This window comes from Stegastes partitus, unplaced genomic scaffold (assembly GCF_000690725.1).
Source record: "Stegastes partitus isolate 25-593 unplaced genomic scaffold, Stegastes_partitus-1.0.2 Scaffold101, whole genome shotgun sequence".
Taxonomy (NCBI): Eukaryota; Metazoa; Chordata; class Actinopteri; family Pomacentridae; genus Stegastes; species Stegastes partitus.
The window spans coordinates 257361-273917 of record NW_007577832.1 but is presented as its reverse complement, the minus strand read 5'-3'; the positions used below and the strand labels follow the sequence as shown (position 1 = coordinate 273917).

The window sequence follows — 16557 nt, the reverse complement described above, 5'->3', positions numbered from 1 at the left end:
ACAATTATGTATCAGGATTTTTTATTGATTCATGGGATGACACTTTTATTGCATCTTTCACATGTAAATGGATGCTGCTTTCACTAATGGACAAATCTTTGCATCAAAACAGGATAAGTCCTTTAATCATCTCCTGGGGGTAAAATATAAATAAAATGTGACCGACGTTTTCCCTAAAATAAATCAACTTCACATGGTTTTCACTTTTACAACGTGTGATGCGCTGACCCACTGCGTCGCTTTAATTGAAATCTGACCCTGGCCGAGAACCAGGAATCAGCGAGGTACCGACGTTATCCTTGGCCTTTATGTATACATTGTGCTGCGGTTCGTGGTGGTTTCCATGTGGCTGAACAAGTAAGCTGTGTTGCTTTTGTGGCAGCGACAAGAGCGTAATGCACTCTTTGCACGTAATTTGTTCCATCTCGCCATCACTTGGACTAACTTCACACAACACCACTTTGACAACCTATTTCGAGGGACTCGCTGTTCACCTTCTGCTCCAGACATTTAACTTCAGTTTTACCTGTCTGTTCCCTGCTGTACATTACTCCTCCACACTGGACTGCAGCCACATGGAATTTCTTTTGCACAAGGTGCTGCTGCAGCGGCACCTCAAGGGCAAACCCGAAACACCTTGATCCCTCCCTTAATGCCTGGCTGTCAGTTTACTTGATTTGATACGCAGCCGCATTTTGTATGAGTACAAATGCCAATATCAGAGCCAAAATTGTTTGATGAGTTAACAAGAAATGCATTTAACACATTTGTTAGACACTGCTGGTGAGTACAAGTGGATGTAAACAAAGCTTTAAGACTGTCACGACTCCTGGATGTTACTTTTGCCGGCCAAAGTCTTGTCACTGCATGCAGCAAGAAGACGTGTCGACTGAATCAGTCGTATGACGTGACTAAAATCTGACTAAAGCTAATATGATATTTAGTCAGAAGGATTCTAATTAGTTTCAATATGGTGTGAAATGTGTGATGATGAAATGTGTAACCGAACAGATAAAAAAAACCTGATTAGGGAGAGGAGAAAAAGTGATTTTGATCTATTTTAGAGAGCTTTTGGTGAGGGTGTATGCCAGTGACCCCTCCATTAGGGGAATTAAAAACACGAGTGTCCGTTCTGCTTACAACTGGGAAAGCTGGCAGCTAAGATGAGATGGTCCTCCTACACTGGTGGATTCCACCGTGTCAGCAGAAGCGGTCCTGGAGGTGGAGGTTTTTAGCCGATAATGTCACCGGACGCTTCCCTGTTCCTACAAATCAGCAGCATCAGCACGCAGGCCTTCACATGAGGAGAGGCAGGGCTGCTCTAGGTGGTCAGAAATCAGCGCTCGTAACCACGTCAGGACGTTTCTGAATCACTCCAGTGCATTAATCATATCATGATGAATCGCATTATATGATTTAAAAAAGGCTTGCTTGAAGTGAGACTATGCCATTACTCAAATTCAGATCAACTTAATTTGCATTTAATGTGTATATACTTACTTTTTAGTGTCTTTCTGATTTATCTGTGACAGCACTTAAGGAGCAGCTGAGTGAGCTCTTATTACATGACAGATAAATGCATGCACGGATCCACTTGAGAGAAAAAAAATTCCAATATGTTCAGAATGTAAATGATGTGTTTCGTAAAAGTTCCTGGAGTGTTAACCACCACTTATGTCATATTAACCCTCTGAACCCCAAAATCTGACAGTGGTTTCTAAAGGCACATTTTTGTTTTTTTGTTGTTTTTTTTTTTCTCTAAATCACTAAAATTACACCATTTATCACGGTAAGAGGGCTGCAAGGTGGCTTGGTGGTTAGCACCGTCGCCTCGGTTTGCAACCCGGGATCTTTCTGCGTGAAGTTTGCATGTTCTCGCCGTGCAGCGTGGGTTCTCTCCGGGTTCTCCAGCTTCCTCCCACACAGTCCAAAAACATGCTGAGGTTAATTGGTGGTTCTAAATTGTCCATAGGTGTGAATGTGAGTGTGCTTGGTTGTCTGTCTCTAAGTGTAACCCTGTGATAGACTGGCGACCTGTCCAGGGTGTCCTCTGCCTTCACCCTGAGTCCACTGGGATAGACTCCAGCCCCCCATGACCCGAGTGAGGATTAAGCAGAGTATAGATAATGGATGGATGGATCATGGTAGGAAACCATCTTTGAATTTTCAACTTTACGACAGTCCTTGGTTCATTAGTGACTTGCAGTTTTAAGCTACATATCTTGATATTTCATTAAAACCAGTTGATTCTACATGTCTCATTTTAAAATGTGCCAAAAATAAAACGTTTGCGAGAAAAAATAAAATATAAAAAAAGTCCTTGTGGCAATGAAGAAGCCATCAGTGACTAACATGAAATCAAAACTGAAATCTTATGTATGTAGAGCCACCGTTTTTCTTCTAATATTGGTAATACCATTTCAGGTTTTCAGGTTTATAATCCAAGTATTAAAGGCTGTACTGTTTCCATAGAGCTGCATGACTCTTTATATTAGTGACAATGAGCCCACAGTGAGTAACAATGTGACAGGTGCAAGAAATGACCAGAAACTGCTGAGAGTTCAGGCGGTTAAATCACTTCCTAATTTATATTAACCCTCCTTAAAATCTGTTTTGAACTATTTTAACAGAATCTCTATTTGTGTCCGTAAAGACAGATCATAAACATGCTGGAATCACAGAGCCAACATTCAGGTTTTTTAAGGCAAAACATCTCAAACAGCACAGAACACCTTCCTCCATGTAGCTGTCACACTCGTCAAAATGAGTCTCCCTTAAAGCAGCCTAAAGCATTTCATCGGGGCTGCATCCCAAGTGATTACTGACCCGGTGACAAGCTGCCCAGAGACTCACTTCTGTCTGATGCTACCTTCAGTCAGTGAAATCCAGTTGGAACTTCGTCTGTACGTCTCTCATGTGACCTTTCTTTTGCAGATGTGAACTTTTGTGGGAAGGCACAAGCGGATGCTGATGTGACAATTAGCAAAAAAAAAAAAAAAGAAAGTACTTTGTATTTTTGGTTCAGGGGCAGTATTTGGGAGTCAACAGCTCCCAGTAAATTATTGGACTGAAAATAGGCAACGTTTCAACTCTGCCAGGTCTTGATCAGGCAAAAAGCCAAGCGGGAGGTCAGTGAGCAGACGCTACTTTTTGTTTTTTTTTTCTCCTTTCACTGAAACTGCATTGTGATGTTCAGAGACAGAAGCAACACCATTCATTTTAGTTTTCCAGGATTTAGATTATAAGGTTATAAAATGACAAGACGGCACTGTGCTTGTGTTTTCTTGAGGTGTGTGTGTGTGTGGGAGCATGTGGCCGGTGTACTCACAGCTGGCACTGGTCTCCTTTGATCCCCTTGGTGGTGCAGAAGCACTTGCCAGTTAACACCTGGCACACACTTGCATGGCCATTACACTTACAGGCTGGAACAGGCAATAAACACAGATGGAAAAGACGGTTGAGGAGGGGGGAGAGTGGAACAGAAAGGGAGAACACAGGGAGAAAAATCATCATCGATTAGTGTGACACATAAGCAAAAACTTCGCTGACATTTTTGACTGATCAGTAATCCACTTTCAACCTCGGTTTAAACATTTGAGTTCTCCTCAGGGCGCCTTCAAGTTCCCACAATCTGTGCCACAGCAATTGTTTCCCCCCCACACTTTTAAGGACTCGACCAGCAGTTGTCCATCGCTCGCGGCGTTTGTGCTAAGCTAGGCTACAAACATGCCTTCTGCTATACTGAACGACACAAGAGGGGAAATTGATATCGATCTGGGTGAGACGGTAAACAACAGTGTTTCCCAAAAGATTGGGTGAAGTGATACATGAAGGAGAAGTGCACCCGAGCCCCAGACGGGAGGCAATGACATCCTTCCCAAAGTGCTAAACCTCCCTCTTAGCACGCTCTCCCACACTGTACATATGAATATTTTAGGGCGACTGGAATACTTCTCCCACACTTCTTGTTATTGACAGCTGGTGATAACAGGGATTTAATTTTAATATGTGCAAATCACACTAGATGGGAGGGTTATTTTTTTCTTAAAAATGCCCACTGTGCGTAAAACACACACTGAATATGCAGTGGATCCCACTCACTTCAAATTAAAGCATTGGATGTATTCGCGATGTAATGACACATAATGATTTTTGCCCCCCGGGCTCTGAAAGAATGAGGGGGAATATTCACAGATTGTCACCTGTGTAGTTTCACTTTACAGGTTGCAGCCGAAGCCGGTGCCGTAACAGATGTTATCCGAGACCTTAACGCTCCCGTGTGCGTTTGTGTGACTCCAGTGTCCGGCAATTCAAACAAAAGCCTGCATGTCATTTCTCAGGAATGCTGTTTCAAAACTGCAGGTAAATGGAGGAACCTGCACCACCAGTCTTCAATCAGCCTGCATTTCGTTTACCAGAGAAGACACCTCCAGACAGTTATCAGATACTAATAGTCATTATATATTTGATTTAATGCTCGTTCCTGTGCTGTGTTTGCACCCGTCATGCGCATTAAACTGAGCAGACATTGGGTGCGTTTGCTTTGAAAACAGGAGTCCTGTATAAATTATGGGTTGCAGTCACTCAAGGAAATTTATTCTGCAGCGGGCAGGAGAATGAGATAATAAATCTGCTTCATGCGCTATTCAAAAACTCTATCAAAACAGTTTTATATGAGCGGGAGGGGGGGGAAGGGGAATGAACACCACACCTAGTACATTAGAAAAACAATCAGAGCTGCAGCTGTTAAAATGTGTATTAAGTTGCCTTTTAAACAACCCCTGGCTCTGTATACCTGGCAGTGTGTAAATCCCTTAATACCAAACCAACGTATGTGTGTGTTTTTTCTTACAAAACATCGGTAGCACCAGATGACTGACCTTCAGCTTCACCTGCAGCTCCCACATACGCTCACTTTGACATTTCGCTGCCTGACCAGACACCTACCAGAGATTATGGTTGTTTTTCTGTTAACGCCACCATATGCCATCGATCAAACAATTTGTCCCAACATCAGCTCAATGCACAACAGCGCCCTCTGTCGCTTGGACGCTGCATCACGACATATTCATCACGCGGTAATTACAATAAGTATTTTTCTGAATGCCTAATTATCATTTATAAACTGCAGGAAAAGTCCAGAAACACACACACAAAAAAAGGTTGTTCAAACTTAATAACGCTGATCTGTTGTAGTGAAAGGAAACGCACACAGATGATGAGCACAAGGTTACGGGGGTCGGGGTGAAACGACATCAGTTGACTGCTCCACCAAAACAATAACAAGTAAATCCATTAGGTGCTATGCGTGCAGAATAACTAATGTCTGGAGCGATGCGGCACTCACCCTGGCATTTGCCACCATTGGTCGGGTCTCCATGGTAACCGGGCATGCAGGTCTCGCAGTGGGGACCGGTGGTGAGGTTACGGCACTGCTCGCACACGCTGCCGTTCACACACGTGCTGTGGCCGTTGCACTGGCACGCTTGGAGAAAAAAAAAAGAAATAGAAAGGTTGTGGATTAATGCAACTTTGATCTTCGGCAGCAGAACTTTCCGAGTCGAGCGAGTCGTGGCTTAATGTTTTGAGACGGGCCAGATGATTCCATGCTAACACGATTCCCCATTTGTTTGCGAGTCACATCGGCACCTGTGAGTGATTTTACACCTACAGTCGTTGTTTCTTGTGTCTGCCATGTCACATTAATTATTATTTAATTAGACCTGCCTTTGAAAATAGTGACACTGCCTACAGCTTTTAATTAACCTGAATTAAATCTCTAAATACAAAGGTGCAAATCAACTTTGGATGGATTCTTTTTTGGAGCAAATTGGAGCACGCCTTCGAGGTTAAAGATGCATCTTGGCCGCAGCCTTTTGCTTTCTTGTGAAGCCGTGCATCAATATGACATCACAGATTATAGGACAGTTTAAAAAAATGACTTCAGATCTAATAATTAAACAGAATACTACCAAAGTGACTCATAGACTTAATAAATTATAAGAATCCCACAAAAGTCTGATTAAGATTCTTACACGTAATCAGCTCCGATGAGCCACATTCTTAAATTACTACTAGCAGTGATTATCATTTTACATAATGTGGTCATACGCACTGGGGCTTGATGAAAAATTAAATGGCATACTAGCGTAAGGTTGCACGGAGTCAGCAGGGAGGGATTAGTTGCATAGAGAAGCTGTAACAGGAGTCCGTGATAAGACCCTCTATTCAAACTTAAGACATGACAGTCAATAGGTAATAACAGCCTCCGACATGGATACGCCGATGACACGTGAGCTGTAACTTCAGTAAGACCGGGACCGGAAGGATGCTGATTACTCACCAGGGCAGTGAATGAAGGCCCACTCGTAGCCCTTGTCTTTGGGGCAGCTGCCGGGCTCTAAGCTCATGTCATGGGACTGGCCCTGCTGGCCCTGCTGGCCCTGCTTCACCAGCCTCTTCATTGGCCCCCGATATGAACCTTCCATGCACAGGCCCTTCCCTGTACAGCTGGGATCTCCACACCAGCCGCACTCGGGTTGCTCCAAGCATTGGGAACATGTCCGCAGGCCTGAACAGTTCTGGGCTGAAAAAGAGGGAAGAAAAAAAAAAATAGTGTGAGAAACTTTCTTTCTTTTTTTACTCTTATGCTGGAAAGTTTTGCACTGCCACCACACTTCTTGCTTCCCTTCCAAAAGAGTTTGTATTTCTTCATCAGCCATCGCTTGTCCGTTTCTTTCTCTATTTATTTAGCAGAGCAGTCACCTTGACACCAGCGCAAGTGAAAGAAAATTCAAAAAAACAAGCAAAGGCAAACAAAATCCTGAAGGATGTCAGGATTTTAGACTTCATCCTTTTTAACAAACGACTTAATTCATTTCTCCGGCTTTGCGGGAGCCGCAGATTACGGAGCGTTAATGTGTTTTACACTAAAACACAGGCTGGTTATCTGGCGAGGTGTCAGGCCGGCAGGATGGAAAGCAGATAAGAGGATAAGGAACAAGTGTCGAGCATTAAACAGTTGATGGAGGCGGCGGGGGGGTGTGTGCAGAACGAGAAGACGTCAGAAAAGCGAGGCTAGCGAAAAGTTTGTGATCCGAGCAAAAGTTCCACAAAAAAGGCTTTTGCCAAGTGACACCTCGTCCTAGACTCAGAAAAGCCACGAGAAGCGAATTGTCAGTTTGGGAGACGAACTTTCAGGCCACTAAATTGCTTGACAAGTTTCAGCGCCACCACTTGTCTGCCAGACGGACACTTTAGTGGAGAAAATGCCACTACTATTTTAAGGAGACAAACATTGAGTGCTTTTACCTCAGTTTATGTCAAACAAATCTCCAGCTATTCTGCTAATGGATGTGAAACCATGACAACACAAGAGCAATCACTACAGAGTAAGGCCATTTAAGTTTGTTTTGACGACAGGACGTAAGTGGCGAATTTCTAAGGAACATGCCCTTCTGAGAAAAGAAGCAGCTGGATGAGGACTTTTGTCTTGCCACAACACAAAAGCATGTTGAAAATTCAAAAATCCGCCATAAAAACAAAAATCCACATCTCGGATTTTGACGGATGAATCAATGTGAGCGAGCGGCTGAATGTGACGCCCGGAGGTGTTACATAAATTGGATGGCGATCACGTCTGTACAGAAAAACAAGTCTGGCGTCTTCCGGAGTTGCCAGTTTTTTTCATCAGTTGAGCAAATATAACCTCTGTTCTTTGCCCAGGTTCTCTTAACAAAATTGAATTCATTTATGCGAGCTTTCAAGTGAGTTTTAAAAATGGAAATGAGTTTAACTTCAAATATGTTTGCAATTTCACATTCGATCACGAGTTACATCAAAATGCGGCTTCTGAGGTCAAAGTCGAGGAGATCAGGATCAGTTTACTGTGCATTCATTTTGCTGTTTAAAGCCTCCTGCGGTTGCATTTACTTAAATCTGTATCTGCTTGTTCCACAGCTTCCAGAGATTACTGATCAAAACGACAGCCTCACCACTTCAAAATCTGGTTTTGCATATCTGAGAGGAGCAGTGTGACGGGAATCAGATAGCTTTGTGTCCTAATGTGGCTTCTAGTGCTTCGACAATCGACTTACGACAAATGTTAGCTTTAATCAGCAAGTGTGTGTTCTAACCTAACAGCTCGAATTAACTTACAAAAATCTTTCTGTAGTGTTTCTGTTTTTGTGTCCGGTTAAATTAAAAGTACACCATATTATAGAACAACTATTTTCTTGAGGTGCAACAGATCGCCGGTATGTTTTCAGTGCCTGCAGGATTACACAAAAACTACAAGGCCAGATTTCATGAAACTTGGTGGAGAGGTGGAGCATGGCCGAAGGAAAAACTCATAAAATTTTGGTGTGGATGCAGTTTACTGTTTTGTATTTTTTGAATAGCGAGGTAGGGCTTTGGCCTTGGCTTGCCTTGCTATTTCAAAATACGATGGTTAAATATTGTAATTAATCAAAGCTGGATCCACATGAATCAACGATGGTCTGTTTCACCACTTCTATTCTCTGAAAACGTCTAAAGTTACAAAACATCCTCAAACACAACAAATTAAATATTAACAAGAGGCCGCCTACATTTTTAACACAAAGCTCGGGGTGCAGCTCGCAAACACCTGATTACTTTCTCAATCAATTCAGTGTATTTTTCAAATAAACTGTGAAAAACTTCCCGTCCAAAACCCAGAAATTAACTCTGCTGTAATAAATGACACAAACAGAAATGAATCCTCACACGTGAAACCTGTGAGCCTGTGAAAGGTTTCTCGCTTGAAAAATAACTGATGCAAATAAGAATAGTTGTTACAGGTGACTAATAGCTTAAGCTCATACCGCCTACTGTAAACTACCTGAAGAAAGCGGAGCGGGCGTAGGGAGCGCACAGGCCTGACCTATTATTAAAGACCGAATCAAAGACCGAGGAAAATGCTGCGGGGTAAAAGGGAAAGTCAGCTCGACCTTGCGTGTTTAAAATTCCGTCTGAACTGAACACAGCTTGAGGGGGTTTGTTTTCCTGACCCACCATGATGAAACAGGCAGACACCGTGTTCATGGCACAGATGACCATGTGTCTGGTTTGGCTGTTTGATCTGGGAAGATATGGCCACACGGAAAGCTGAAGAGAGGTTTGGGGATTATTTATTCGAAGGCCGGAAACAACACAGATCTTTCAGCCAAAGACGCCAATGCATATGCTTTCCAAGGATTGTATTTATAAATGCATTTAATTGCAGTTTTGTCAGCCTATAGTGCAAATTTATACGCAATCAGAATATGAACAGAAGAGCAAATGCAGGTGAGGAAATTCAAGAATCAAGCAGCGATTGAAGAAGTGTGACTATGAGGAGGCAAAGTCGGACAAAGCAAACAGAAAGGGAAGAAACTACAAAGAGAATTTATAGGACAACCTTCTCTGTCCTTCATGCCAACAGGGACTAATTCCTCAAGACAAATATCCACAGTGAAGAGGAACATCTCTGCGCTAGCCAGCACCCGCAGACACAAATGAATTTGAGACAGCACTCCTGGGCTCTCTAAATTTGTTACTCGCTAAACTGATCAGAGATGTTTTCTTACAATCTGACACAACTGTGGCTATAATTCATACATCAGGCTGCGCGACAGCACCAACCTGAACAAACCACGGCGACCTTCAGGCGGAGAAGCTCTCCGATCAGCTTAAGGCTGCGGACGTGATCGTCAGGAGAGTAGCGATGGAAGCGCGTTTATCTATGACGGATAGGGAGCGCCTTTATTTTGTCTGCTTTCTTCTTCCTGTTTGTTCGGCGAGTTCTTTGTGTAAAAGTGAAGAAAGTAGCTGCTAATACCTGGAGTACGCTCAATCAAAGGTATTCATATTCATTTGCTTTCCCTAAAGAGATGTTTTATGCGCAACAGTAAGCCAAACGTTGGGCCTGGTGTAACATGGGAGTTTAGCTCGCTAATCCTTTTTGGTTTGTGACCCTTTAAACCAAAATAAAGGCAATTTATGAGATTGCACACATTTCTATGAGCTGTGAGTGTGTCATATTATTTTACTTCTACTGCGTAACAGGTGAACAGTAAAGATTAGAGGAATGCAACACCTCTACAGGCCAGACATGAGTTTTTCTAACTTCTTTTAGCTTCACTGTCTGGACTATGTATCAACTAAATGTTAGAATAATTCTGTTATGATCCAATGATCTTTGTGAGAAGTATGAGAATGCTGTAAATGTGCATTGCCTCTGTTTCACCTTGTGAGATAAGTTGTCTTCTGTTTTCTCTTCACTGTCTGTATATAAGAACCGATGCTTCATGCTTTTAGTCAGTCACTTGTTCAGACTCTGTGTTGCTCCTTGCTGCAAGTAAACATTGCTTTGACTTAAGGGACGACTCCGTGCATTGATTTGGAGCAGTTAGGACTTTTCCAAACACTAAACCAATTTATCTTGAGCATCATCTGACCAAAAAACATGTTCCAGCATCTTCTCATGTTTTGTTTTTTTTTAGGAAAGTTTAATCTTTAATCTCAGCAAATGTGTTTCAGCTGATGTTTTAGCTGCTCTTCCTGAATCCTTTTCCAGCTCTGTGACGTCTCACAATCAGATTTTTTAGTTCCTTTTGTCATTCTGTCTACATGTGGAGCCATGATGCAGACATGCAGACTGACAGAGCCCACTGGTCCACTAATGATAAAGTTCTGATGCTCACAGGTATTTATTTTTAACCATGTCTATGCTGATTGGACTAATTGAAAATCACATGTTTTGTTTCATTGATCACGTTTTTTTTTTTAAACTTGTCAGTAATCACAGATGCAATAAGTTTTGTTGACTCTCAACTTCAAGGCCTTTAATTTCAATATAGTCTCTCTAAAGTGTTTGTCTTCGATTGCTCATGAGAGGAAATACAAGTCAACTTACAAATAATGCAAACACTGAGAGATGACAGCACTGTGAATCATTTGACACATGGTGAAATCACTTCTGCTGTATACTGTGTACTTGTTAGAAAAGATTAAAAAAAAGTCTGCAGCTCCTACATACTGTATGTAAGGACCAGTAGGTGCTACAGTTTTTACACAGAGATACTTTGGACATGTACATTTTGCTTTATGTAAGATCAAAGTCTTCTGAATCTTCACTACTTTTAGAACTGTGTTGTTTTCTGTCACAATTCCTGGTTGCTTGTATTCAGGGCAGCTAACTGTTTCTCACTTCAGTATGTTTCTGAGTATAAATGAGTGTAGAACATTTTATAGAACCGCCTGTGTTTTCTACAGATCAGTTACTAAGGTTACACATTTTATCTTTCAAAGAATTTCATAATGCAGCGAAACACATTCTCGCTAATCATTTAAGGTACATCGCTATTTTTATAACGTATAAGCGCTGAGAGTTTATCAGTGACGTTCATATTTCACAAACTACAACAAAATGCTCTCTTTCACGTTACTTAATATGTGAGCGTTTCCATTATGCCTGCTGCTCATTCCCAGAGATTTATCTCCAATCTCTGCTCCTTGAGGCGAGACTGCCTTTAAACTACTTAAAGCCAGCTAATGGTAAAGAGCCCATCTATAGCTCGGTCAACAGGGAAATCTAACATTTGGAGCTAGATTATATGCAAAAGTAATTGGCCATTACAAAGCAAAAAAAAAACAGCTTCCAAAGCCAATCACAGAAAACTAATACGATTTTCCCACTGACACAAACACCTTCCACTTTAAGCTGTTTCCCTGCCTTAACCTCTTTTCACTCCATGATGAATATTGACTGCTTACAGAAGCCAATCTAGGAAAGCTTATTGTCCGCCACCCTAATGCCAGACTATAGACTTCCAAGAAGACTCATCTAGATTAAGTTCAGTAAAAGACACTTACCCACGCAATCTGCAGTCTGCCACTCCAGACACTGGCCGTAGGGAAAAGAGATGACATAGGCAGTGGAGTCGACGCAGCGCTGCGCACTGCCGCACCACATGCACTCCATGGCCTGGCTGGTACAGTTGGCACAGTTGGTGTGCAGCGAGCAAGGCTTCTTACAAGACGGACGGGTGCTCTGATTGGGGTTTCCTGGGCAAACGAATGACAAAACAGGAGGAAATCTTTACACTCGATAAAATATCTGGGTATCAGATGCCTCCATGTGTGTCGTGTGTCGCTTACCGGTAGCTTTTTCACAGATGAGGCCGTGGGCAGTAGCAGTGCATGGGTTGGCTCTCAGGCCCGACACCAGAGGCTCCTCCAGGTACGCGCAGAAACCAGAGTCGCTGGGCTCGCCGGGCAGCCAGCGCAGACTGCTGTTGGTGAAAGGTGACATGTCCTCCCAACCCCAGTAAGACACGTTGATCTTCCTCAGCCCCACCCAGGGAGACAGGCGCTGCGGGAACACAGCAAAAAGACTGAACACACAATGCGCGAAAAGCGACCAGGTATTCAAATATACGGTGCAATTTAACAAATGTGCCTTCCATCCTGTGCCATCATGCCATTTAAAAAAAAAAAAAGAGAGAATGGTTGCAGCATTTACACCTGGGAACCAAAGATGCCATTAAAAGTCTACTGAAAATAATTTCACAGATATGATTACTTATTTGCCTGCAGGATTCAACTTTTAATGTGATGGTAAAATGATGTGGAATGGCATGTCAAGGTTCTGTTTGGAACAAACAGCCGAGCTTCAGCCTGGCCGACTGACAGCAAATGATATTCTCATGAATACAGCAGGCATGACCAAACTTAAATCATCAGCAGACTCCACAATTTTCTGTCACAGCAAGAACGATGTGTACCTGTGAGAGATGAGAAGGTGAGTGTTTGCCCAAAAGCGCATTTCAGCATTTCCATTAAAGATGAAGAGGCCTGAATTATGATGCCGTTACCACTATTAGTTTTTCTTTTTTTTTTTTTTCTGTGAACAAATCATAATTTATGATTTACATTTTACAAACTGTTCTCAGTTGCATTTCTGGGCAGACTGGACGTATCTCGTTTCAGCGTGCCATAGTAGGACTCAAAAGCAACTGAAGACGAGTCGCTCTGAAAATCGAAACCAATGCCACAAACTGACATATGCATATTCAGTGTGTGTGTGTGTGTGTGTGTGTGTTGATGTATTTGTGCTTAGAAACGTTACAATGAGCCCTGCATTAAGGCTGATCAAATTAAAAACAAACAAAGCAGAGTTAGCAGTCAAGGTCTTCGATACTGTAAGTGCTTCTGATTGTTCCGACAGACAGTGAGTCATGCGGCCCTGGTTCGCTATATGCAGCAAAGCAAAGTGAGGGGCAATTATCACAGTTTATTCATCAGGTGCACCATCTCAGATGCAAAGCTATGTACAGACTGTACAGTTTGAGGCACAGTCTAGGGGGAAAACAATTTCATGAAAAATGGCTGAAAGGCGAGGATTACGCAAGCTAAAAGGACGGCTGCAATCAGACAGAGCACGAGTACACCAGCACAAAACTGATCAACAGAAAATCATCTTAGAACTCATAACTCATCAGCGTTACTGACAGGCCGCGCTGGCAGATTACGGCTCCCTGTTCATTTCCGTCGGCTGAACACCGAGCTGTAAGCTCCGTGTCCAATACAAGAAAATACTTCTGAATGAATTTGATATACTACGTTGTGAGTCATGTCCGTGCCGCCGACATGACTCACAATAAAGCACCAAAACAATGCGCACTCTGTACCTCGCTTCTGAACATTTTGTAAAAACTAGCAACTTTGGTTCCATCTATTTACTTATTGATGTTTACCTTGTCTTGTTGCTGGAGTTTCTTGAGCTCCTCCAGCACAAAGTCCACTTGTTTGGAGGTGGTGAGCGAGGCGATGTTGCCGTTGAGGTTCTTGCAGTAGTGTTGGGCATTGTCGTAGCTCTCGCGGCTGGAGTTGATCCTCAGGCAGGCCTCGCCCACCTGGCTCCAACCTTCACTGCACTGCTGGGCTGGAAACACAGAGAGAAGAAGATGCTGACATTGGGCGAAGGCATGGAAGATGCTACTGAGAAAAAAAATCCCTCTCCTTTAACCTTTACAGCCTTTACCTGCCTAGAACCACTTGTATTTTCTTTAATTTGTAAGAAAAACATCATTAACTAAGAACGTTAGTTAAATACTGCTCAACAGGGAGCACTGTGCTCCAGTAAAATCAGGCAGCAAACACAGAACACAGCAAGCATAACAAACCACAGGGGACTAAAGATTTAGGGCTTAGTATGTGCGTGGATGTCACTGATTTTACATAGTGTGTGTGTGTGTGTGTGTGTGTGTGTGTGTGTGTGTGTGTGTGTGTGATCAGCAACTCCCTTTCAGGCATCAGAAAACCCACACACACACACACAAACACACACACACACTGATATTATTTGCAGCTCCCACTGCACTCCCCTTAGGCGACAAGGCTTCATGAACTGAAAATTATGGATAAAGTGACAGCACTATTTCTTCAGATTCAGCCAGCGTCAACATCAACAGCAGGGCGGGTGGTGGAGGGATAGTTGGTGAGAGGTAAACTAAATACACTGTCAGCGCTGATAAACAACATCAGGATGACATCTTGAAAATACGTCTCCGCAAATACCAGATGCAGTGTTTAAACCGCATGAAGAGGAGCAGAAGAAATAAACAGGTAAGTCATCATTAACATCTGTTAGAGTTACTGCAACGTTTTAATCACGTAAAATGGATCCAAAAAAAAAAAACCTGACAGTGAAAATTATTGAATATCACTTCCCTTCAGGTCTAAGATGTCAGCGGAGTTATTCGTTACAGCGAACACAACAACCTATGTGACTGTTTGAAGTGCTCACACTCATCAATGTCGACACTTGAGATCAAGGATGAGCGTATTTTACAACCATAAGTGCCACACGTACAAAAAAAAAAAAAGCTCTGAATTGATCTTTCCTCCCCCCCTCCAACATCCTTGACTGGAGCATCCTGAAAACCTGACCCCTCTTGTCACGCACCAAAAAAAGTCCAAAAGACGGTGTGCTCATGTGTACGGAAACGCGCTTGCTGCTCCGACTGACTGGCTTACCGGGCAAAGCGTGGCACTGTGAGTGATTCTGGTCCCACTGACAGTTGAGATTCAGCGAGCAGCTCTTGCAGTTGGCAAGCTTGCTGCACACCTGCTCATTCCGCACCGGACACTCGGTGAAGTTCTTCACGTTCTGCAGCAGTGGGGGGAAAGAATTATTAGGATAGGACTTACATTTAAATCCACATAAAACACATCCTGTTTGTGCCAGAATGCAATGGATTTCTCTACCTTGAGCAATATGGCATGATGATAGTATGTACTCCTATCTAGACACTACGTAATGATAAATTATGACAAAATTATCACTTCAGCTCAATCTGCTGAGGAAATCTTTCTGTGTCTGTGTGAGCTGAACACGAGACTGGAAGCGCTCTGCTGCCCCCTGTTGGAACACTCACAGAGGTGCAGTTGCTGGAGGCGGAGATGCACTTCTTGTCGTCACACCACTGGCATCCATTGGTGTTTGCTGTGCAGCTGGCACAGTCCGAGAACCGGTAACACCACTCGTCCACTGTGACTAAAAACAGAATGAGCATGTGTGTGTATATAGTCAAAACACATCAGGACAGTTAATGTGGGGGATCAACCAGAAGAAAAAAAGTCTTTCTCACCAGCTTTTGGGGGGCAGAACGGGGCAGGAGTCAGGCTGCCGTGAGCCATGCTGGGTTCCCAGGGGAGACAGCGGCCTCTGCTCCAGATGCAGCGGACCCCTGGCCCAGCTTTGGCGCAGCCCTCCTCTGTCATGAAGGCCTGGCAGCTGGGAGGTCGGTAAACAAGTACGTCGTTGAGCAGGACGCTGGAGAAGCCCCCGAACACATACATGGACCTGAGGAAGGGAAAAAAAAAAGGGTGTCAACAATCAGAAACACATGACAGTTTGATCATGGAGTGTTTTAATAGATGCTAGTGTGCTAAAATGGAGAGAAAAATGCAACACAGTAATAATAATGATATGTGGGGGTCACTGAAAAGTAAGACACAAGACAAATTTACTGAAATCACACAAGCTTTTACTAATAAAACCAATACTTCACTGCTAGTTCTGACAATTTCTTCATCCCTTTTATTTGAAAATACAGTCAAATATTGCCCTCACAAGCCAATAATTGAATTATTAATAGATCATTTGATAATAAATCATCACCAGTGTCTGTATATCAACACTCACCCATTGCTAACGACAGCAGAGTGACCGAAGCGGTTGACGTCCCGGTGCAGGTCTGGCTTTGGCAGGAGCCTCCACTCATCACAGGCTGAGGAGAACACAAGGCCATAAGTGCAGGGCTATTTTCTTTGTTTGTCTGCTTTAATGCGCTGTCGTTAACTAAGCAGACCGAGATAACCCTCTGAATCCCAAGTAGGTGTTTTGTTTTTTTGCTCCTGTCACATTTTTTTTGTTTTTGTTCATTGTGGGCTTATTGTTCACAGCAATTTAAAGTCCTGCATCTCGATTGGAAACAGCACAAGCATGGCTCAAAGCAGACAGAATGAAGAAATGTATGTTCGATGTTGTTT

The 16557-nt window shown here is 43.0% G+C and overlaps 1 protein-coding gene across 1 annotated transcript in view; it reads right to left on the bottom strand.

Annotated features, from left to right (window-relative positions):
- atrnl1b (attractin-like 1b) overlaps positions 1-16557 on the bottom strand; it is a 77993-nt gene that overhangs the window by 48604 nt on the left and 12832 nt on the right. The window contains exons 11-20 of the mRNA XM_008277579.1: positions 16211-16295; positions 15654-15868; positions 15441-15559; positions 15040-15172; positions 13758-13945; positions 12160-12373; positions 11875-12066; positions 6344-6586; positions 5348-5485; positions 3329-3422 (exon numbers count right to left, since the gene is read on the bottom strand). Coding sequence (XP_008275801.1) covers positions 3329-3422; positions 5348-5485; positions 6344-6586; positions 11875-12066; positions 12160-12373; positions 13758-13945; positions 15040-15172; positions 15441-15559; positions 15654-15868; positions 16211-16295 — 1621 coding nt within the window. The remainder of the gene's footprint in view (positions 1-3328; positions 3423-5347; positions 5486-6343; positions 6587-11874; positions 12067-12159; positions 12374-13757; positions 13946-15039; positions 15173-15440; positions 15560-15653; positions 15869-16210; positions 16296-16557) is intronic.